At 45.7% G+C, this 23,568-nt stretch overlaps 1 protein-coding gene across 5 annotated transcripts in view; it reads left to right on the top strand.

Moving 5' to 3' along the window:
* Window positions 1-23,568, top strand: part of LOC140479598 (LIM homeobox transcription factor 1-alpha-like) — a 312,251-nt gene that overhangs the window by 271,623 nt on the left and 17,060 nt on the right. For all 5 annotated transcript variants that reach the window (XM_072573432.1, XM_072573428.1, XM_072573429.1 and 2 more), the window contains one exon: window positions 23,386-23,555. In XM_072573432.1, coding sequence (XP_072429533.1) covers window positions 23,386-23,555 — 170 coding nt within the window. The remainder of the gene's footprint in view (window positions 1-23,385; window positions 23,556-23,568) is intronic.

Below are 23,568 nucleotides of genomic sequence, written 5' to 3'. Positions count from 1 at the left end.
TTATTACCCATCCCTAAATGCCCTGGAAGGAATGATGGTGAGCCACCTTCTTGAATTGCTGGAGTCTACTTGAACAGACTTTGGATCCAAAAGCCGTGAAGGAATGTGATAGAACTCCACGTGTGTGGGCTGGAGGGGAGAGGAAGGCATTTCCATGTGTCTGCTGCCTTCGTCCTTCTGGACAATAGTGGTCCCGGGTTTGGAAGGTGGTGTAAGAGGAGACTTGGTGAATTTCTGCAGTGCATTTTGTTGATAATAGACATTGCTGCTACCTGTGGTACGTTTAAGGTACTGGATCAGGTAGCAATCAATGGTTGCTTCGTCATGGAAGGTGTTGTGCTTTTTGAGTGTTGCTGGAGTGTCACGTAAGATATTCCATCACACTTCTGATTCATGCCTTGCAGCTAGTCTATAATGGACAGAGTTTTGGACGACGAGTTTTGTCACTGAACTCTCAGCCTCTAACCTGCTCTTGTAGCCATAATCCAATTCAGTTATAGAGTAATAGAGGTTTACAGCATAGAAACAGGTCCTTTGGCCCAACTTGTCAATGCTGCCCAGTTTTTACAATTAACCTAGTTACATTTGGCTGCATTTGGTCCTTGTCCCTCCATACCTATCCCATACACGTATCTGTCCAAATGTTTCTGAAGAGGCAAAATTGTACTCGCCTCCACTCCTACCCCTGTCAACCTCTTCCAAGACCCTCTGTGTGAAAGCAAACTGCCCCTCTGGACTCTTTTGTATCTCTCCCTTCTCACCTTAAACCCACGCCCTCTAGTTTTGGACTCCCCTAGCATGGGGAAAAGCTGTTGGCTTATCTATGCCTGTCATGGTTTTACAGACCTCTATAAGGTCACCCCTCAGTCTCCTGTGCTCCAGGGAAAAATGTCTCAGCCTGTCCCACCTCTCCTTATGAATCAAACCGTCCAGTCCAGATAGCATCTTTCTCTGGTCAGTGCGTCCAGGATATTGACAGTGGAGGGGTTCAGCAAGGGTAATGCCTGGTGGTATTAGATTCTCTCCCTAGGCCACCCAGGCCCTCGGGCCTGTACTGACATTGAATACGTTTCATGGCTGATCTGTCTGAGTTTTAAATTCCACGTTCCCATCCACTCCTTTTGCCTAACTATAATCGATTTAGCCATGCCTTAAAACTGCCCAGTGATCCTGCCCCCACCATCTTCTAAGGCAGCGTGTTTCTAAGTTGCGAAACCTTCTCAGAGAAACAAAATTCTAGTCTCTGTTTGAAAAGGGCAACCCCCTCCAAATTTTAAAACTCTGTCCCTTCTGGACTCACCCGCGAGAAGAAACATCCTTCTCACATCCACATTTCATAACCTTTGTACACTTCAATCAAGGCACTCAGCCCTTTTCTAAATTCCAATGGAAACAAGCCCAGTCTGTCCAACCTCGCCTCATAAGTCAACCCGCTCTTTCCAGGTCTCAATCTGGTAAACCTCCTCCAATGCATTTCCAGCCTTCCTTAAATGAAGAGACCAAAAGTGCACACAGTATTCAGGGTGCAGTCTCACCAACGGTCTGTGTAACTGAAGAATAACCTTTCTGTTCAATTTCTCTTGTAATGCAGGACAGCGTTCCATTTGCTTCTTAATCACCCGTTGCAGTTAAACTCACATTTTGTCACTCATGCGCTGCGACACCTAAATCCCTCTGCACCATGGAATTCTGCTGTTCACCTCCGTTTAGGGAATGTGTTATTCTTCCTGCTGAGGTGAGTAATTTCACACATTCCCACATTGTACTCTTTTGGCCAGACCACACACTCAAACTGTCACTATTAGTCACCTTTCCCACCTGTCTCGATGTTATCTGAACACAGAGGCACCATGAATTATTCCCATCATCTCTGTCATTGATGTAAATTATAAAATGTTGAGGCCATGGCATGGACCCTTGCAGGATTCTAGTCATCGCATTCTGTCAGTTAGAAAAAGACCTATTTATTGCATACCCTGTTTTCTACCAGCCATCCAGTCTTCTCTCCATTCAAACATGTTACACCCTATACCACCTGCTTCCACTTTTCTTTTTATATGGCACCTTTTCAAATGTCTTGTGGAAATCCAAGTACAGTATGTCAACGAGCTCCCCTTATCTACAACATGTATCAGTCCTTCACAGACCTCCAATGAATTGGTTTAACAAGATTCCCCTTTCATAAAGCCCATGCTGACTCTTTAGATTAGATTAGATTAGATTCCCAACAGTATGAAATCAGGCCCTTCGGCCCAACAAGTCCACACTGACCCTCCGAAGAGTAACCCACTCAGACCCATTTCCCCTGACTAATGCACCTAACGCTATGGGCAATTTAGCATGGCCAATTCACTTGACCTGCACATCTTGGATTGTGGGAGGAAACCGGAGCACCCAGAGGAAACTCACGCAGACGCAAAGAGAAAATGTGCAAACTCCACATAGACAGTTGCCAGACGTGGGAATCGAACCCAGGTCCCTGCTGCTGTGAGCCACCATGCCGCCCATCATTCCTACCTCAGCTTTTCCACATGTACAGGGTTATCATGCCTAAACAATTCTCGCACCTTGCTTATTACAGACATTAAGGCAACTGCAGTGGACAGTGAGGAAAGTTACCTCAGAGTACAATGGGATCTTGATCAGAGGGGCCAATGGGCCGAGAAGTGGCAGATGGAGTTTTAGATAGATGTGAGGAGCTGCATTTTGACAAAGTAAATCAGGACTGGACTTACATAATAAATGGCAAGGTCCTGGGAGTATTGCTGAACAAAGTGACCACGGAATGCAGGTTCATAATTCCTTGAAAGTGGAGTCGCAGGTAGATAGGATAGTGAAGGAAGCATTTGGTATGCTTTCCTTTATTGGTTAGTGCATTGAGTATAGGAGGTCATGTTGCAGCTGTACAGGACATTGGTTAGGCCACTTTTGGATTACAGTGTGGAATTTGGGTCTCCCTGCTCTAGGAAGGATGTTGTGAAACTTGGAAGGGTTCAGAAAAGATTCACAAGGATGTTGCTAGGGCTGTAGGTTTTGTGCTATAGAAAGAGGTTGGGACTTTTTCCCCTGGAGCTTCGGAAACTGAGGTTCATAAAATTATGAGGGGTATGGATAGGGTGAATAGATAAGGTCTTTTCCCTGGGCGGTGGAGAGTCCAAAACTAGAGGGCATAAGTTTAAGGTGAGAGGGGAAAGATTTAAAAGGGACTGAAGGGGCAATTTTTTCACACAGAGGGTGGTGCGTGTATGGAGTGAGGAAATATTGGAGGCTGGTACAATTGCAGCATTCAAAAGGCATCTGGATGGGTATATGAATTGGAAATATTTAGAGAGATATGGGCCAAATGCTGGCAAATCGGACTAGATTAAGTTGGGATATCTGGTCGGCATGAATGAGTTGGATTGAAGGGTCTATTTCTGTACTGTACAACTTTATGAATCTATGACTCTATAATTGGCCTATAATTTCCTAACTTTGTTTGGCGCCCTCACGACTTGAATAAATAGAATGTATTCACTGCTTTCTAACCTGATAACACCTTCTCAAAATCCTTGAACCAGGATTGTATTATTGAGTTGCTAAGATGCACCTTTACCACCTTGGCGTCCCTCTTTAAGATTGCCAAATCTACTCACTGTACCTTCATGAAGCCAACAATGGACAAAGGTAACCAGGACTTGCTTCCACTAACCGTCCCACAACTACAATCCTCTTCCTCAGTGTTATTTCACTGCCCATAAACTCCTCTGACATATATTTTGTCAGTGAGGACTATTCTTTGTTCATTTCATCTTTGTTTTTTTTTGTTGAAAATTATTGGAGACATGTGCTGCCTGAAAGAAATCCTCCTGTCGTCACATGTGGCACAGGAAGTACAAGGTGTTGGACAGGAAGTGTTCCCGTAGGTTTTTACCATGCATGCCACATGGTAGGGTTTTGTTTTTAAACTTTTAACAAGTAATTGCTCCGTTTTGCTTTTGTACAAGCCTCGCAGTAAAATTTCAATTCTTTTTAGGTCCAGATTATTTTGTCTCGTTGAAGGCAAAAGTTACACCTTTCCTGACCTCAGGCTTTCCGAAGTGCAACCCTTTAGAAGTATAGCCAGCATTGTAATCATCAGGATAGCACAAAAGAATGCCATTGGGGCTGTATTATCAGTGTTGATCTCTGAAAGAGCAACTCACCAGCTCCCACTGCCTTGCCTATCCGTGTCACACTAATTTTTTGTTTTTTTCTTCAGATAATAAGCTAATTCTCTTTCCAGTGCCTTTGACCGCATCTACCTTTCCCACACCATCATGCAGTGCAATCCAGCTCCGAGCCACTTGCTCTGCATTGAGAGTCTCCCTCAAGTTGCCTTTGCTTCTTTCGCAATCACCTTAATTCTGAACCTCCCGAGTCTTCCCCACCAATGGGACCAACCTCTTCCCTTTGCTAATCTGTCGAGACCCCCTCGTCATTTTGAAACCCTTCGATCAACTCTTTTACAAGGGGAACAGCTCCACGTTCTGCAATCCGACCACGTAACTGAACTCGCTCATCCCCGGAAGCGTTCTCGTGCATCTTTTATCTCTAATGGAGGGAAAAGCAGAGGCCAAAGTATGCACAGCAAGCTCCCGCAAACAGGAATGAGATGATGAGTGGGTTCTCCGTGCTGGTTGACGGATGTGTGTCAGCCCCAGTTGGATGGGGGTTCTCACACCCCTGCCTGATTTCACTGAGGGCCAGGGGACTTTCTACACCAATGGAAGGACAGACAGGGCTTTTACTTAACGTCTCCCTCAAGCCGATGAAGAGCTTTTGCCCGAAACATCGATTTTCCTGCTCTTTGGATGCTGCCTGACCTGCTGTGCTTTTCCAGCACCACGCTAAACTTGACACCTCAAATCTTGTCTTGGAGTGGGGCATGAACTTGCAAACGTCTATCCACCGAGGCACAACCGACCCTTAGCATGTGACTGGCGTTTGAATGAATAGACTGACTGATGTCAGCAAAGTGCGGCCTTTATGACCTCAGGCAGCCGTGTTCCAAAAGGGCAATCTGGACATGAAAGGCTATGACACACAGTGGCTCCTTGACGCCATGTGCTTCAGAGACGAGCAGAGAGCCTTTTACACCCCTCTGCTAAAAGCCAAACTAAGACCCGCGTGTTTTCGTCTGATTCCTCTCCCTCCCACCCTGCTCTTTCTCTCACTGAAACTAAGCAGAATATCAAAGAGGGTTCAAAAGTACAAGAGAGTCCACCTCAAAGCCACTTTTTATGAGAATGTTAGTGTTGAGGGGTGCCTCTTTGGAGGTCCATATGCTGCCTCTAATCCTGGCAGTCTCAGATTTAATCATTGCTTTCACCCAGCATGAAGAGACAATCCTGGGTAAACAAAAGCCTACCAGGAGGAGTACAATTTCCAATTAAAGATCTCTAATGCCCCTCTCTCCTTCTTATTGATGTCTGTGAACCAAAGTCTTTATTAATTTTGGTGGATAAGAATGGGGGCTGGGGAAAGAGGGTGAGTCAATGGCTTCTTGTACTGGTCTCAGCCCTTTCTCTTCTTAGGCCTAAGTAGGTAAGCATATCAATGGCCTCTTTCCCCTCAGCGCCGCAGGGTGGGTGGGGGGTTGCTCCCAAAGACAACTTAATTAATGTTTGCGTTCTTGTCCGTCGATAGAATAAATGTTATACGCACAGCTGGCCTCCTGTTTAGCTAAATGCAAGGCCTGTCACACAGGAGGAGTAATCCAAACACTGTTTACCTGCCGTTGGGAATCAAACTTCTAAACCCACTCCCTTCCTATCATCACCAACCACCGCCCCCCCTCCCTCCCAAGCCCCAGCAACCAACTGCAGCAGTCGGTTCAGTGAAGTTTGTTAAGCTGACCTTGCCCTGTCAAGCGCGCACTCTGCGTAGGTTCATTTAGCTGCTGCAAACGAAAACTAAATCGGCCCCTGCGCTGAGGAGGTTCACTGGTGTTTGGGATTGAGGAGGACTACACATCGAATTTTGCTCAAATTCAAATTGTGCTAAGTCGGCACAAGAAGTGTTCATTTTATTTCCACGTCAGCCATGCCTTCTAATAATCTCCCGGTGACTTCTCACATGGGTGTGTTTGTGGAGGCACCTTCCTGTCCTGAGTCTCTGTTGTTCATGTCTCAGGCTGTATGCAGAATAAGGTAGAAACCTGCATTGATAGAGCCATAGAGTCATACAGCACGGAAACAAACTCTTTGCTCCAACCAGTCCATGCTGACCATGTTCCCATACTAAACTCGTCCCACCTGCCTGCACTTGGCCCATATCCCTCCAAACCTTTGTCATTCATGTACTGATCCAAATATCATTTAAATGGTGGAACTGTACCTGCATCCATCACTTCCTCTGGAAGTTCATTGCACACATGAAACACTCCCAAAAAATTTTCCCCTCAGGCCCTTTTTGCATCTTTCTCTTCTCACCTTAAGAATATGCTCTCTAGTTTTGATCTCCCCCACCCTAGGGAAAAGACACCGGCTATTTATCTTATCTATGCCCCTCGTGATTTTATAAACTTCTATAAGGTCAAACCTCAACATCCTACACTCCAGTGAAGAAAGTCCTAACCTATCCAACCTCTCCTTATAACTCAAACCGTCCATTTCTGGCAACGTCCTGGTAAAACGCTTCTGAACCCTCTCCAGCTTAATAATGTCCTTCCTATAACAGGGCGACCAGAACTGCACACAGTACTCCAAAAGAGGCCCGACCAATGTCTTGTAGAATCTCAACATGACTGCCTATACTCAAAGGTCTGAGCAATGAAGGCAAGTGTACTAAACGCCTTCTTAACCACCCTATGAGGCAAACTTCAAAGAATTATATAGCAACTTTCACAGCTGCTGGATGTCTCTAAGTGTTTCACAGGAATTGATGTACTTTTGAAGGAACTTGAGGCTGTTTGTGAGCAACAAACTCACAAAGTCAGCAAGTGACAGTGAGCAGTTAACCTGTTCTTGATGTCGATTAAGAGATTGCTATTGGCCAAGACATGAGGGAGATCACCACCCCACCCCACCCCACCCCCCCCCACCCCCCCACCTCCACACCTCCACTGCTCTTCTTTGGAATTGTGTCACAGAATAATTTGAGGGAGACAGATCATAGCCTTGGGTTATGAGATGGCTCCCCTCCAAGAGCGCAGCACTCCCTCAGCACTGAAGTGTCAACCTTGACTGTTCAGCTCAAGTCCTGGGAGGGGCTAGAACTGGGAAGTACAAGGCAGGAGTGATACGCACTGAGCCACTGGGTAGTCAGTGCAAGTAAGTCAATCAACACTCCAGGGAAAACTTTCCTCTTCCACAACTGAGCACCACAGATGAAATCTTCACCCCGTTCCCCCCACCCACTAACTAAGCACCCTGACCATAAACAGGACATGATATTGTGTCTCAAACAGATGCAGGGAATTACTGGAGAAAGTCAGCGATGTCTGACGTCATCTGGGAGAGAAAGTGAGAGAAACAGAGTGAACCTTTCTAGTCCAATGTGACTCTTCTTCAGAATTCTTCTGCTTCTGGTTTTGTTTCAGATTTCCAGCATATTTTGCTTTCATTTTATGTCATACCGTAGCTGCTATTAGTGTCTCCTTCCCTCATGCTTAAAGCACTGTCCCTTTAAGATATTGTGTTATTTGCTTACAGCAGAAGATTTAGAATTAGAATCAGACTCCCTACAGTGTGGAAACAGACCCTTCGGCCCAACAGGTCCATACAGACCCTCCGAAGAGTAACCTACCCAGACCCATTCCCTTACCCTATATTTACCCCTGTCTAATGCAGCCAACCTACACAGCTCTGAACACTATGGGCAATTTAGCACTGCTAATTCACCTAACATGCACATCTTTGGATTGTGGGAGGAAACTGAAGCACCCAGAGGAAAGAGAGTGCAAACTCCACACAGACAGTTGCCTGAGGCTGGACTTGAACCCAAGTCCCTAGCGCTGTGAGGCAGCACTGCTAACCATTGAGCCACCATTCTGAAGGGGATTATTATAATTCTCTCACTTATTGGTGAGGCTACATAATTTATTTTAATCACATCTCAATAGAACTGTATTAGTGTAACCCCTCAATCCCCTGTCATAATTTTAGCCCAAATCCCTGATAAGTTGTATAAACAGCTGGGAGGTGGGGGGTGGGAAATAGGGTTGGCCCACTCCTGCTGAAAAATGTGTTGCTGGAAAAGCGCAGCAGGTCAGGCAGCATCCAAGGAGCAGGAGAATCGATGCTTCAGGCATAAGCCCTTCTTCAGGAATGAGGAAGGTGTGCCAAGCAGGCTAAGATAAAAGGTAGGGAGGAGGGACTTGGGGGAGGGGTGTTGGGAATGTGATAGGTGGAAGGAGGTTAAGGTGGGGGTGATGGGCCGGAGTGGGGGGTGGGGGCGGAGAGGTCGGGAAGAAGATTGCAGGTCAAGAAGGCGGTGCTGAGTCCGAGGGTTGGGACTGAGATAAGGTGGGGGGGAGGGGAAATGAGGAAGCTGGAGAAATCTGCATTCATCCCTTGTAGTTGGAGGGTTCCTAGGCGGAAGGTGAGGCGCTCTTCCTCCAGGCGTCGTGTTGCCATGGTCTGGCGATGGAGGAGACCAAGGACCTGCATGTCCTTGGCGGAGTGGGAGAGGGAGTTAAAGTGTTCAGCCACGGGACGGTTGGGTTGGTTGGTGTGGGTGTCCCAGAGGTGTTCTCTGAAACGTTCCGCAAGTAGGCGGCCTGTCTCCCCAATGTATAGGAGGCCACATCGGGTGCAGCGGATGCAGTAAATGATGTGTGTGGAGGTGCAGGTGAACTTGTGACGAATATGGAAGGATCCCTTGGGGCCTTGGAGGGAAGTGAGGGGGGGAGAGGTGGGCGCAAGTTTTGCATTTCTTGCGGTTGCAGGGGAAGGTGCCGGGGGTGGAGGTTGGGTTGGTGGAGGGTGTGGACCTGACGAGGGAGTCGCGGAGGGAGTGGTCTTTCTGCAATGCTGATCGGGGAGGGTTTGCCCACTCCTGCCACTGAATGTATGGGATGAGTGAGGTGATTAGAAATCTCCAAGAATCTCAAACAACGAGATAGTCATAATAGTAAAGAGGTAGTGCTTGAAGGTTGATAAATCCCCAGGACCAGATGAATTTCAGCAGTGTGTTGAAGGATATTGGATGCATTGGATGCATCTTACAAAGTTGGATGGATTCTGGAAAGGTTCCCATGGACTAAAAAGTGACAAATGTAACTTTACTGTTCAAGAAGAAGGAAGGATGGAGAATGGAGAACTGCAGACCTGTTAGTTTGATGTCAGTAGTAAGGAAAATGCTTGAATCTATTGTTGAGACTGAGATAACTGGATATTTTAGAAAATAATGATAAAATTGGATCTGCTCAACATGGATTTATGAAAGGGAAATCATGTTCGACAAACTTCTTGAAAGATGTTTTGAAGGTGTTATTTGTAGCATAGATACAGGAGAGACAGTGGACATGGTGTATTTGGATTTTCAGAAGGCTCTTGATAAGGTCACACACCAAGGGTCAGTGAATAAAATTAAACTGTATAGGTTGGAGGAATATACTTGTATGAATCGAGAATTACTTAGCAGACAGAAAACAGAGAGTGGAGTCATGGATTAGTCTCAGGACAGGAGCCTTTTATTACTGGATGTGCACAGGTTTTTGTAACTTAATTGGATGTGGGGATCGATTGCAATGTTTGTAAGTTTGCTGATGACACAAAACAGGGTGGGAATGTAATTGTGACGAGTACTTAAGGATACTTCAGGAGGGTTAGGGCAGCTCAAAATGAATATGTCACATGGAATATAATATGAACGAGAGTGAAGCTATTAATCGAAACAAAACAGAAAGGCAGAGTATTTTGCAAGTGGCAAGAGGAACTGTGGGTGTCATAAAGGACATGGGTCTCCTTGTCCATGAGCAATTAAAACCCAGCAGACAGGTATATCAATCAACTAGGAAGGCAAATAATATGTGGGTCTTCATCATAAAAGAATTTGACCACAGAACTACAGAGCTTTAATGAGATTGAACCTGATGTATTGTGTACAAGTTTTGGTCCCCTTGTCTAAGTAGGGATGGACTTGTCTTGGAAAGTGCAGCAGAGATTCACTAGACTAATCCCTGGGGTGAAGGGATTGTTTTCAGTGGAGGGATTGTCTACCTTCCCTGACATTTTGAATAATGAGAAGAGAAGTGACTTCAGTTGAAACTTACTAAATTTTTACAGGGTATAATGAGGTGGATGCAGCCAAGATATCTTTCCTAGCTGGTGAGCCTGGAAGCAGATAAGAGGCAGACCATTTAAGACAGAGGTGAAGAGGAATCTCATCACTGTGAGGATAGATTTCCTTGAAAACCTTCATTCCACAGGATTGCGGAAGCTCAATCCCTGAGCCTGTTTAAGAGAGAAATTGATAGATCTCTGAGGCCGAATGACATCAAGAAAATGGAAATAATTCAAGAAAGTGTCATTGAGGCAGCCAATCAGCATTGATCTTTTTGAATGGTGAAGCAAGCTTGATGGGTTGAATGGACTACTCCTGTTCCTACAAGAAAACAAATATCGTATTATAAATGAAGAGACGAATGGTAAATCTAACTCCTTAAATTTAAACTGTCAAGTTTAAATCTAAATGAAAGCTGTCTTGTGAAGTTTCAATTTTGGCCGCACATTTATATCCCTGGAAGACAGCTTCGTGTTCCAGTTCAGCGACTTGATGTCTGGGCAGATGTTCCAGTGTGGTACTGAGAGAGGTTGCACAGCCATCGTTCAGAGAGAGCCGCAAGTTTGAGACCCATCCCACCCTCTTAGGTGGGCATAAAAGATTTTGTAGCCATATCTGAGGAAGAACATAGGATTTCTCCCTAGTCTCCTGTTCTATATCACTAATGCAAGTTAAAACTGGTTTCAGGATGCTTGAAGAAGCCATAATTTATCCAAGAGAAGGGTGTGAGTGAGTTGGAAGAATGTCAGCGAAGGTTTACTAGAATGATTCTTGCTATGATCAGATGAGGAAAGGCTGGACAGGCTAGACCTGTATCCACTGGAGTTTATTAGAGGCAGAGGTGACTTGCTTAAAACAGACAAGATCCAAAGGGGATTTGACTGGGTGGATGTTGAGAGGATGTTTTCCTGTTGTGGTAAAATCTGCAACCAGGGGGTCATAGTTTTAAAATGCATTTAAAACAGAGATGAGGAAACCTTTATCGCACTCTGAGGCTTGCCATTCTTTGGAATTCCTTTTTCAAAAGAAAACAAATGCAGAATCCTTCAATATTTTTAAGGTAGAGGTAGATAGATTCTGGGCTACCAAAATGGGGGCAAACGATTATTAGGGATATTCAGCAATGGAGAGTTGGGGTTAAAATCAAATCAGCCACGATCTTAATGAATTGTGGAGCAAGCTTGAAGGATCGAGTGGCCTGCCCTTGTCCTTCTTCATATGTTTGTATGTTCATCAGGACAATTCACAAGAATACCAATCTGAGAGGAAAATTAACATTCGTATTGATTAAGTAGAGAGTGCTGATTGGTTGGCAAATGGATTAAGCTTGTTGAAGGCGTTACCATGGAGAATGCACCCACTAATGATAACTGGTAATTAACCACCAGGTTTTGTCGGACTTTTAAACTAGGCAGGTTGACTTTAGTCAGGGCTTGTCCCTCACTGACGAAGAGTGGGGCGCTGGAAAAGCACAGCCGGTCAGGCAGCATCTGAGGAGCAGGAGAGTCGACGTTTCGAGCATAAGCTTGTGCTCAAAGCATTGACTCTCCTCCTCCTCGGATGCTGCCTGACCGGCTGTGCTTTTCCAGCGCCCCACTCTTCGTCAGTGAGGGACAAGCCCTGACCAAAGCCAACCTGCCTAGTTTAAAACTCCAGCAAAACCTGGTGGTTAATTGCCAGTTATCATTAGTGGGTGCATTCTCCATGGTAACGCTTTTCCAGCGCCACACTCTCAACTCTTATCTCCAGCCCCTTTGCAGACCTCACTTTCTCCTTGTCCCTCAGTGAACCAGTTCTAAAGAAGAATCATACCAGACTCAAAACATTAATGCTGTTTCTCTCTCAACAGAAGCTGCCAGACCTGCTGAGTTTCTTCAGTGCTTTCTGATTTATTTGCAGTTTTCCAGCATTCATTGTATTTCGCTTTTAAATGGCTGTTAACCTGTTTTTTAGCGGAAGCAGACATATCACGTTTCCATGTTCTTCTTTTTTTTGTCTGTAACAAGCAAAGGCTTACATATGGCTTCCAGTCCACACATCTGCATCACATTGTGAGCACTCTGGATTGTTGCTTGAGTTCACTATTCCTGCCAGATCCCAACTCCCCAGATGACTTTATTCCCTGTCCACAGCCCAGTGCACGCTTTCCCCTCGGACTCTGGTCTCATTCTGCTTTGGGTGTGATCCGTGGCATTGGCACAGCTCCTTTGGATCTTGGCACTGCTGGCACGGTTCCTTGAAAAGGCGTAACGTATTAATGCAAGTCTATTCTTTCTTTGCACAGTTTTTGAAAGCACCTACAAATTCCTCACCTGTTCCTCCCCAGGTAGCTATCCCGTTGGGCACTCCCTGAAGTGTACCACACCCTAACTGATCTGTTGGCAATCAAAGCACCTCTTGAACTTCCCTGAGTCCTGAACAAGCATTACCTTTTTACAATGCTGGCATGATTGCTGTGTTGTGAAATGCTATTGACCCTTCCTACTTATTTGTCATTTTCTTGCTCATTTAATGAAGATGGTGGCAGGGACTGGAGGAACCAGAGGGGTTGATTCCCTTTGAGAAGGGTTAAGCAAGTTCTTAAGGGGTCAATGTTGTAGCAATATGCCTCTTGTACTAGCCTGGTCCTCAGATTCCTCTGGTACCTGCCACTGTGATCTCCTACAGTTTGTAACCCACGGGTAAGGAGAGGTGAGTTGGGAGGTCTAAAGCACTGAGGAACAAAGTCCTTCACTGGCTCTTAACTTACTGGGTGTCCCCTGTAGACTGGTCACCCTTCACCCACTGCAGGTGACTTATCTGAAATAGACTTTCTGGGGCTAAATGTGCAACATTAAATTTGGAAAATAGGAGTAAAATTTGCCTAAGTCCCAAGAGTAGGAGAAGTGGATGTTGGTTCAAAACCAGATTGTAATTCTCCTGATGTCCCGGCATCCCTTCTTTGACTGTGTTCAATCACCAAACTGCAGTGCTGCTTGTGGGATCTTGGTGTGCACAAATCTTTTGGCCCGAAAGCTATGATTCTGCTTCAGAAAGATCCCCTGCATCTGGGTGGCGCTGTGTGAATTGGGCTTCATTCAAAAGCAATGCCTCCTGCAGATCAGGGATTAATTTCTGGGATGAGCAACTGCTTGGTGAATGGGGGAGACATGACAGTTGAAGGGAAGCATCCATTTTGGCAGAAGGTTCAACGAGACAGACCGAAAAGCATCCTGCCTTCATCTTTGCAACTGGCTCTTGTTTCACCAGGCGTGTGGGAATGGGATGTTAGGTGTTCAACATTCTGAACCAACAGAATCCACAAGCAACTTCTCTTTACATCACTAGTATTGGATGGAAATGTCAGTTCATATGGAATGGCATTGGGGGACACAGTGAAAGCACCAAGCAGACTTGGTCAGTCAGTTACCATTCTGTACAACCTCTTCTACTCTCAACCTGAAGGGGTACGTTCTCCAATGACTCGATGAGACAGCTTAATGATTAGATTCGATTCCCTACAGTATGGAAACAGGCCCTTTGGCCCAACAAGTCCACACCGTCCCTCCAAAGATCCATTCCCCTGCCATATATTTACCCCTGACTAATGTACCTAGCACAATGGGCATTTTAGCATGGTCAATTCACCTGACCTGCGCATGTTTGGATTGTGGGAGGAAACTGGAGCACCCGGAAGGAACCCACGCAGTCATGGGGAGAATGTGCAAGCTCCATACAGACAGTCACCTGAGGCTGGAATTGAACCTGGGCCCCTGGTGCTGTGAGGCAGCAGTGCTAACCACTGAGCCACCGTGCCGCATTGTGATTCCCTCACAGTGGAAGGGAAAGGGATATATGTTTATACAGCATCTTTGAAAACGTCAGAAACTGCTTAAGGGCTGGTTGAATTATTCTCACTATAATAGCATAAGAAAAGCAGCAATCAATTTGCACACAGTAATCTCCCTTTAACAGATGTGCACTAAAGGCTAAATAATTCATTTTTATTTCTGTTATTGATCTAAGGATAAATATTGGCCAATGTACCAGGAAGAACTCCTTTTCTCTTTGTGAGAACTGTGCCATGAAAAATTTAACATTCAGCCAAAGATCTCAGTTTAATGACTGAACCATAAGTCAGCACCTTCGACAGTGTTTCATTCTGCAGCAACTATGTGTACTTTTCAAAATATTAACTGGGAAAACTGGATGTTTGGACTTTGCTATGTTGAAGAGAATGTGCTAGGTGCTTTGCTTTCCCAGCTTTAAGATCAAAAGTGGAATTTATAGTGTTCACCTATTCATTTCACAAGTTTATGTAACCTTTGGAGAAGCCTGGTTTGATGCTTCTGTGAGCTAAGGTACCTCTGGGTTGAAAAATTCCCTTTGCAACAGTCTTTGAATGTTGAAGTCATGGTTCGTCACGGACTGAAGAGGGGGCTGTTGAACACGGACCTCCCGAAATCCTCCAAGGAAAGACAGGTGTCTCTCATTTTTCCCCTCTGAGAGTGAGAAACCAACACTCAATTACACTGAAAAGAAGGAGTTCTAACTAAAGAAAAGACCTAGGTCTAACTGACAAGCTAACAAATTAAGGATCTTCTATTACTCTGTGGTCAAGAGTAATGCAATATTGTTGCCAAAATCCAAAAGAACTGAGAGAAAGTCGCATCATTCCACCTTGTGATTTGGATTTTTGATCTCTGAGATTTGTTCATTTTTCTCTATGTTTCCCACCCGTGATGTTTCTCCAGAGCTGTCATTTTTGTGTGTCCTATTTGTAAACAAATGTGTGAATATTTAGGCTTAGAGGGGATATGGCTTAAGTTTGCCTCTCAGCAATTAAAAATCCATTACTCCAATTACTTACCATTAGTAAGTTTGATGGTAATACATAGATTGTTCTGTTGGTTATGAAACCCAGTGAGAGTTTCTTTTTGCTTAGATAGCAAGCAATCACAGGCAAATTAACCATCTTGGTGATTCAATTAATCACTTTTGGCAGGTTTTCATTACTCTTCTCATTCGGGATATGATAGCTCACATATTATTGCATTGGACTGTTGACTTGGATGTGTGTTTATTGATTAACGGAATGTGGATATCAGTATCTAGGCCGGAATTCATTACATATTCCGACCTGAAGTTGAGAAGGTAATGGCAGTCTGCCTTCCTCTACTATCGTGGGAGTGCTCACAGTGCTGTTAAGGTGGGAGTCCTAGACTCAGCAATGGTGACGGAACAGGGATATAGTTCCACCTCAGGATGGTGAGTTGCTCGGAAACGACCTTGCCGGTTGCGATGTTGCTGAGCATCTGCTGCCCTTGTCCTTCTCAGTAGCAGTAGAAGGATCCAGTATGAAACACTGCCACCGTACGTCAGTGATGGTGGAAGTGAATGTTGAGGATGCTGGATGTGGTGCCAATCAGGTTGACCACTTTCTCCTGGATTAAACTGCCCAAGTCCCTAGAGCCATGACCTTTCATCGCCAAGACGAGAGTGCCACCTACTGACCCACATCCCGATGGAACAGCTGCGATCCTGTATCGGGATTCGTCTGGGTGAGTGCAGAACACTTCCTACTTCCATAACTTTATATCTTACATCGGGATGGAATGGATGGATCGCAGAGTTGAAATGTCACGCCTTGTGAGGCAATTCCTTTTCCTTTGCTGTTCAGTAGGCATCACTCCACGGGGGACCAAAAGCCATTTTTAGAAAAGGAGTGAAAATTAATTTGATTTAAAGATGGATGAGGGGGTGTGGCTATGTCTACGCTGTGGCACTGTGGGCTAGATGTATAGGGGGGGTTGTGGTAACACAGGGACACTTGCTCATGACAAGAACCTACTTGTGGAGTCCTTTAACATTAATGCAGCTATCATAGGGTGATCAGGAAACCGTCACACTCTTACTGCTGACCACTGGTGTATTGCAAGGACTTAGAAATTCAGCATGTCCATAAGGACTCTCGCCAACTTTTATAGATGCGGTATAGAAAGCATTCTATCTGGGTGTATCACGGTTTGGTAGGACAACTGCTCTGCCCAGAACCATAAGAAATTACAGAGAGCCCAGACCATCACACAAGCCAACCTTTCATCCATTTACTCCACCTACACCTCCCACTGTCTCGGAAAGGCAACCTACAACGTCAAAGACCCCTCCCAACGCGGTTATAATCTCTACCAACCTCTTCCATCAGGTGGATACAAAATACAAAATCTTAACCACACGTACCAGCAGGTTCAAGAACAGCTTCTTCCCTGCTGTTATTAAACGTTTGTATGGAGACCTCCCAAATTTCAAACCCTGTATTGATCTTACTCCTTTGTGCACCTTCTTTGCAACCGTAACTTTGTATTCCTCACTCTGTTCAATCACCCTATGACCTTTGTATGGTAAGAGCTGTCTGTAATGCACGTAAAACAAAACTTTTCACTGTACCCAGGTACATGTGACAATAATAAACCAAATCAGATTAAATAGAGACTGATAATCTATTTGGCTAAATTATGAGACACTTTCAGTGACCTCCAGTTCCCTGAGAAGGATTTGAACCTGGAATCTTGGAACCAGAAGTAGGAATGGTGTGCTGATGGCCCTCAGTTGATCATGCCTGCTTGCAGTTGTGAATCCATAGCTAGGAAAACCTGAGGGAGAGTAAGACGTCAACTGTTATCCCACTCAGTTTTCCAGCTGGTTCAGCAATGGTGCCAAGAATATGATACGTACGGAGTTTGACTTGCCTTCAGCTCCACTTTGTTAACTGTTTCCCATTGGTTTCCTTTTGTCTGTGTTGTCTGCCATCAAGGTGAAAGGAGATTATCAACGGGGGTGGGAATGAGATGATAAAACCCCATGCCGAGTTATCACTTCGATGTTACTGACCTTTCACCCACTCGCTCAGCCCTCCAAAGCTGACGCATCACACAAGTCCAGTCTGCTGAACCGAACGTTAAGCTCTGTAATGTTTACATGCCAATGCAATTCTGTCCTCCCTCCCTCCTTCCCTCTCCCCAGAGTCTGGTGGCTGAGCAGCTCTCCATGCGACTGATAATGACTGTCTTCAATAGACAATAGACAATAGACAATAGACAATAGACAATAGACAATAGATGCAGGAGTAGGCCATTCAGCCCTTCGAGCCTGCACCGCCATTCAACATGATCATGGCTGATCATTCCTAATCAGTATCCTGTTCCAGCCTTATCTCCATACCCCTTGACTCCACTATCTGTAAGAGCTCTATCCAATTCTTTCTTAAATGAATCCAGAGCAATGCTTTCTGATATTTAGCCTCCTTCCTTTCCTGAAGGCATTGACTTTGGCTCAGAGACTGTTCCACGCCCAGTCGTAAGATGATCAAAGCAATGCTGGTGTTTTATTTTAATGTTACAAATGGCCCCGAGGTGCTGCTTGGATTCACAATCAGGGCACTGCGTCAAAGTGGAAGATAATAAAGAGCAAGAGGAATTTGGGATCCTTGCCCAAATATCCCGGCTGGCTTCTGTGAGTTCAACTTAAAAACTTCATTTCCCACATCAGCCCTTCTCAGGTCTTCATCTTTCTTATTGCTCTCTATTTCGGAATGGGCAAAGGGTTGTTTGAAAAGCCAAGAATTTCTGCACTGTTTTAAAAGAAAGTTATCTGACACTCACTGTAAGTGCTGTTTGAACAGCTGTTGGTTCAAGAAAGCTGAGTTACAGACAAACTGGAGCCAGGAGTATGTATAAGAGTGGGGATTTGGGCACCAGCAATGAGGTGGTGACCAATTATCAATGACAAGGACCTCTTGCACGCCAACAACTTTGCGATTGCCTCGCACAGGGGTGTGAATGTTTGGGCCAGAAGCTATCAGAGCTGTTTCTCGCTCCGCAATTCTGGCTGGAGATGGCCAGTTTATTTCCCCTTCTCAGTTACAAGCTGTGCTTTTTAATTAGGAAGGTGAGTGTGAGCCAGTCACTGTGCCTCCTGCATACAAGTGCGTGTGTCTGGGAAAGGAAGACCGGGAAGCTGTGTTTGGATCAGCAAAAGGATCACCTCAGCAAACCATGTTTGCCCTGAATTGCCTTCCTGGCCATTCTGTCTGCCTATAACACCTATGTTTTGTCCATGTGTGTGCAGAGGGAGAGCTTTATAAGTGAATTAGAGCTTTAACCAGTCAAGCTATATGTGTTGATGATTCAAAATTGTTCACTTGTATTTCGAATTAACAGCAATTTCTGTTAAGTACAGGAACCTGGTGAGTGCTTTCTGTCAACCTGAGTCGAAAAGACAGGGAAACTGGGGAGCTCGGCATATTTTTAAATATCCTTAACTTTAGTGACAACTCCAGGAGTGGTCAGCCTTGATTTCCAGCATGTTATCCCAGTGAGACTGAATATTCAGGACACTACAATAAACTTCACAGACAATTTTCAAAGGTAGCGTTAGAGAGGGAGGCAGCACAATATGGCTAATATCGCCGGTTTAATAATCCAAAGGCCCCAGGCTAATGCTGAATTTCTAACTTGATACCTTTGTTTTTCTAGCTTATATTCAGAAGGACTTTAATGTTGAATATGATCTTTTTTCTTTATTTTTCTACTTATTTGAAAAAGGTAATACTTAACATTTTAAACTTTGTTTCTTTCACTACATTCTACCTAGGTGTTTTTTTTTATACCTATGTACCTTTGTACCAAAGTGTGATGACATTATACACTTGTTACTCTACCTCTGTACTTGAGTACACATGACAATAAAATCTAAATCTAATGCTATGGGGAGACAAGTTCAAATGCCACAACAGCAATTAATGGAAGTTAGGTTCATGTATTGGAGTATTGCTCACTATAGGGAGGAATTCTGACGTCCTTACCTACATGTGACTCCAGATCGACAGCCATGTCCTTAACCACCCTCTGAAATGGCACAGTCACTCAGTTTGAGAGTGATTAGGAATGGGCAATAAATGTTGGCCTTGCCAATGATACCCATACTTCATGATAGAGTAAATAGAACAAAAACGCAATAGGAAATTTTCACACGGCAAGCCCCCTCTAATCACAATGTGCTATCGATCAGATCGTTGTTCCACTTGGGAGGATAATTATTGGCCAAGTCACAAGGGAGTACTCCCCTACTCTGCTTTGAAATGGGGCCAAGGGATGAGTTACATCTGTCTGAGAGAGCAGACATTGGCCTTGGGTTTGAATCCCATCTGAAAGACAACATGTCATCAGCACTTCACTGGTAGCGTCCACCTGGATTATGTATTTAAGACTCTGGAGTGGAACTTGAGCCCACAGTTCTCTGACTCATAGTGTGGTTACCCGCAGAGACACCAGAGGCAAGCCTGGTGTTGTTATCGTCCCAGCATTCACTGCTACTTCCCTGTAGGAGACAACTGATAGCCATCCATTTTTTGGATTAGTGGTGCTGGAAGAGCCCAGCAGTTCAGGCAGCATCTGAGGAGCAGCAAAATCGACGTTTCGGGTAAAAACCCTTCATTAGGAATAAAGGCAGTGAGCCTGAAGCGTGGAGAGATAAGCTAGAGGAGGGTGGGGGTGGGGAGAAAGTAGCATAGAGTACAATGGGTGAGTGGGGGAGGAGATGAAGGTGATAGGTCAAGGAGGAGAGGGTGGAGTGGATAGGTGGAAAAGAAGATAGGCAGGTAGGACAAATCATGGGGACAGTGCTGAGCTGGAAGTTCAGAACTAGGGTGAGGTGGGGGAAGGGGAAATGAGGAAACTGTTAAAGTCCACATTGATGCCCTGGGGTTGAAGTGTTCCGAGGCGGAAGATGAGGCGTTCTTCCTCCAGGCGTCTGGTGGTGAGGGAGCGGTGGTGAAGGAGGCCCAGGACCTCCATGTCCTCGGCAGAGTGGGAGGGGGAGTTGAGATGTTGGGCCACAGGGCGGTGTGGTTGATTGGTGCGGGTGTCCCGGAGATGTTCCCTAAAGCGCTCTGCTAGGAGGCGTCCAGTCTCCCCAATGTAGAGGAGACCACATCGGGAGCAACGGATACAATAAATGATATTGGTGGATGTGCAGGTAAAACTTTGATGGATGTGGAAGGCTCCTTTAGGGCCTTGGATAGAGGTGAGGGAGGAGGTGTGTGCGCAGGTTTTACAGTTCCTGCGGTGGCAGGGGAAGGTGCCAGGATGGGACGGTGGGTCGTAGGGGGGCTTGGACCTGACCAGGTAGTCGCGGAGGGAACGGTCTTTGCGGAAGGCGGAAAGGGGTGGGGAGGGAAATATATCCCTGGTGGTCCAGTCATTCCTAATTTGACCCATATTACACCCCGCCCTGACTATTGCTGAAACTTTCTGAGGCTAATTGTACCAACTCCTCCCACCTTCCCAATCCGCTCTGTCTTGACCTGCTAACTTACCTGAGGGCAGTTAACTCAAGACTGGTTTGGGAAATCCAACACTGTGTCTTTCTGGTGTGCGTTCGTTAGGTGAGAGCTCTCTGTGCACAATAACTGGATGTAGGAACAGCCGAATGCTCTGGGGGTGTTGTTATTTCTCTCTCCGACACAACAGCATTTCTGGTCCGGGACTGTGAGGCAGCTGCGATAATAAATTATATCATTATCAGGGAGGCTGCCCTCTTTGCAGTCTGCAAGATCTCTGGCTCATGTGCTTTCTCTTTCAAAATCTTCACTTGGCTTTTGCAGCTGCCCTGATAAAGGGAAAGTGTTATGGGTCCCGCAAATGCTTAGGGCTAAGGGAATTCGCTGCCAGTCTCATGAGCTAAGGCTCAGTACTTCAAAGAGATGCCGTGTGGAAAACCAGTGCCACAGTCCTGCTTGACGGCCGCCAATTCTGATTGGATGCATACCTGGAGCTACTGTCACATGACTAACAGCCTCTCTCTCTCTCATGCCATGGATTACCCAGCATGCCCATCCTGGCAGTGTCCTGCCTTTCCCATGGCTGATCTGAAAGTCGATTGGATGGTTCTTGACTGTCGGTTTTGGACAGCCTTTCTCATGAGCTGTTTTCAACACTTTCAAAGTTATTTGTGAAAAGTGTTGAAAGAACATCTGCTTAACATAGAACATAGAACTGTACAGCACAGAACAGCTTTTGCAGCTGCCCTGATCAAGGGAAAGTGTTGCGGGCCCTGCAAATGCTGATGTTGTGCTGACCGTTTATCCTACTCTAAGGTCAGACTAACCTACATACCCTACATTTTACTGTCATCCATGTGCCTATCCAAGAGTCGCTTAACTATCCATAATGTCTCTGACTCTACGACCACTGCTGGCAGTGCACTCCACACACCCCCCACTCTCTGTGCAAAGAACCAATCTCTGACATCTCCCCTTGACCTTTCTCCAATCACCTTATAGTTATGCCACCTCATTTCCACCCTGGGAAAAGGTCTTCGCCTATCCACAGCACAGAAGGAGGTCACTGAGCCCATTTGGGCCAGCACGGAGGCTCAGTGCTGCCTCACAGCACCAGGGTCCCAGGTTCAAATCCAGCCTCGGGTGACTGTCGGTGTGGAGTTTGCACATTCTCCCCGTGTCTGCGTGGGTTTCCTCCGGGTGCTCCGGTTTCCTCCCACAGTCACAAAGCTGTGCAGGTTGGGTGAATTGGCCACGCTAAATTGCCCATAGCGTTCAAGGATGTGTAGGTTAGGTGCATTATTCAGGGATAAATGTAGAGTAACAGGGTAGGGGAATGGGTCTGGGTGGGTTACTCTTCGGAGGGTCGGTGTGGACTTGTTGGGCCGAAGGGCCTGTTTCCACACTGTAGGGATTCTATTCTATAAAATGTGCCTGTGCCATTTCTATGATATGGTGCCAGTCCCTTCCCCAGCTGGATCCAGAATGTGAGAGAGAGAGAGAGAGAGAGAGAGAGAGAGAGAATATTACAGGAATATTTTGCGATTGAATCTTTTGTAGATAAGCATAGAATGATGGAACTTTGTCCACCAAGTCCAGACTGACCCTCCAAACAGAGCACCTGGAAGAAACCCACATGGACACAGGGGGAATGTGCATATAGACAGGAGTGGGATTGAACTTGGGTCCCTGCTGCTGTGAGGAATCAGTGCTAACCACTGAGCCACCATGCCACCCATGGTAAATACCGAGTATGCACAGTTCGAGAAATCACCTCGACCGTGAAGCTGTGAGAGGCTGTGAGATGGGGAGGAACCTCTTCACTTCGAGGCTGGTGAACCTTTGGATCTTCTATTCCAGAGGACAGTGGAAGTTCAATCCCCGAACAGGCTAAAGACAGAAATTGATAGAGTTCTGGAGACTAATGTCATGAAGGCATTTTAAGGGATATTATTCCTTCCATTGACTCTGTCTACACTTCCCACTGCCTTGGGAAAGCAGCCAACATAATCAGAGAACCTTCCCACCCTAGTTACACTCTCTTCCATCGAGTGGAAGATGTAAACGTTTGAAAACAGGTCCCAGCAGATTCAAGGAGAGCTTCTTCCCTGCTGTTATCAGACTTATGAATGGACCTCTCATAAATTTGTGTTGATCTTCCTCGGCACCTTCTCTGTAGCTGCAACACTATGGTCTGCATTCTGTTCTATTACCCTGATGTACTTATGTAAGGTATGACTTGTCTGGATAGCATGCAGAACAATACTTTTCAGTGTATCTCGGTACACATGGCAATAATAAATCAAATAATTCAAAGATAATGGGGGAAATGGCCTAGAATGGCAGGGCAGGTTCAATGGGCTGAATGGCCTACTCCAGTTCCTCTGTGATTTTTCCCATCACTCTCCAGTGTTCCGCAAGCCACGTTCACATTAATCCTTTGCACTACCTTAACTAGAAAACAAAGTCAGGATTTACCCCAGTCTTTAATACCCTGCAGTATGTGCAAGGTGTAAAGAGAAGGATGACTTACATTGTCCAAAGGGTTACACTGAATCCAAGTATGTGCTGCCACACAGAGACATAACTGGGTAATTTTTATTATGGATGGATTGGAGTCAAAGTGAGCAGCACAGATGTGTGTGCACACTGTCAGACTGGACTGGGGGCTCTCAGTGAATAAACCTGAGACTATTGTGGGGCCAGGGAAGAACGTTAATGTATCTATGTAGTGCAGCTTTTGTGATCACTCACTTGGTGTGTCTGCCTTCTCCCTCTCGCTTTCTGCCCTGCACCCCCCCCCCCCCACCGTCGCACAGCCAAAAGCGATGACGAAGACTGCATTGGCAAACTGGAGCAGTTGCAGTGCAAAGGAGGGGACGATTCCAAAGATCCCAAGCGACCAAAAAGACCTCGAACTATCCTGACCACGCAACAGAGGCGAGCCTTCAAGGCGTCTTTTGAGGTGTCCTCCAAGCCCTGCAGGAAGGTGAGAGGCAGAC

The sequence above is a fragment of the Chiloscyllium punctatum genome, chromosome 7, assembly GCF_047496795.1.
Source record: "Chiloscyllium punctatum isolate Juve2018m chromosome 7, sChiPun1.3, whole genome shotgun sequence".
Classification (NCBI taxonomy): Eukaryota; Metazoa; Chordata; class Chondrichthyes; order Orectolobiformes; family Hemiscylliidae; genus Chiloscyllium; species Chiloscyllium punctatum.
Note: the sequence above shows the minus strand (reverse complement) of the source record. Positions and strands in the feature narration are given on the sequence as shown.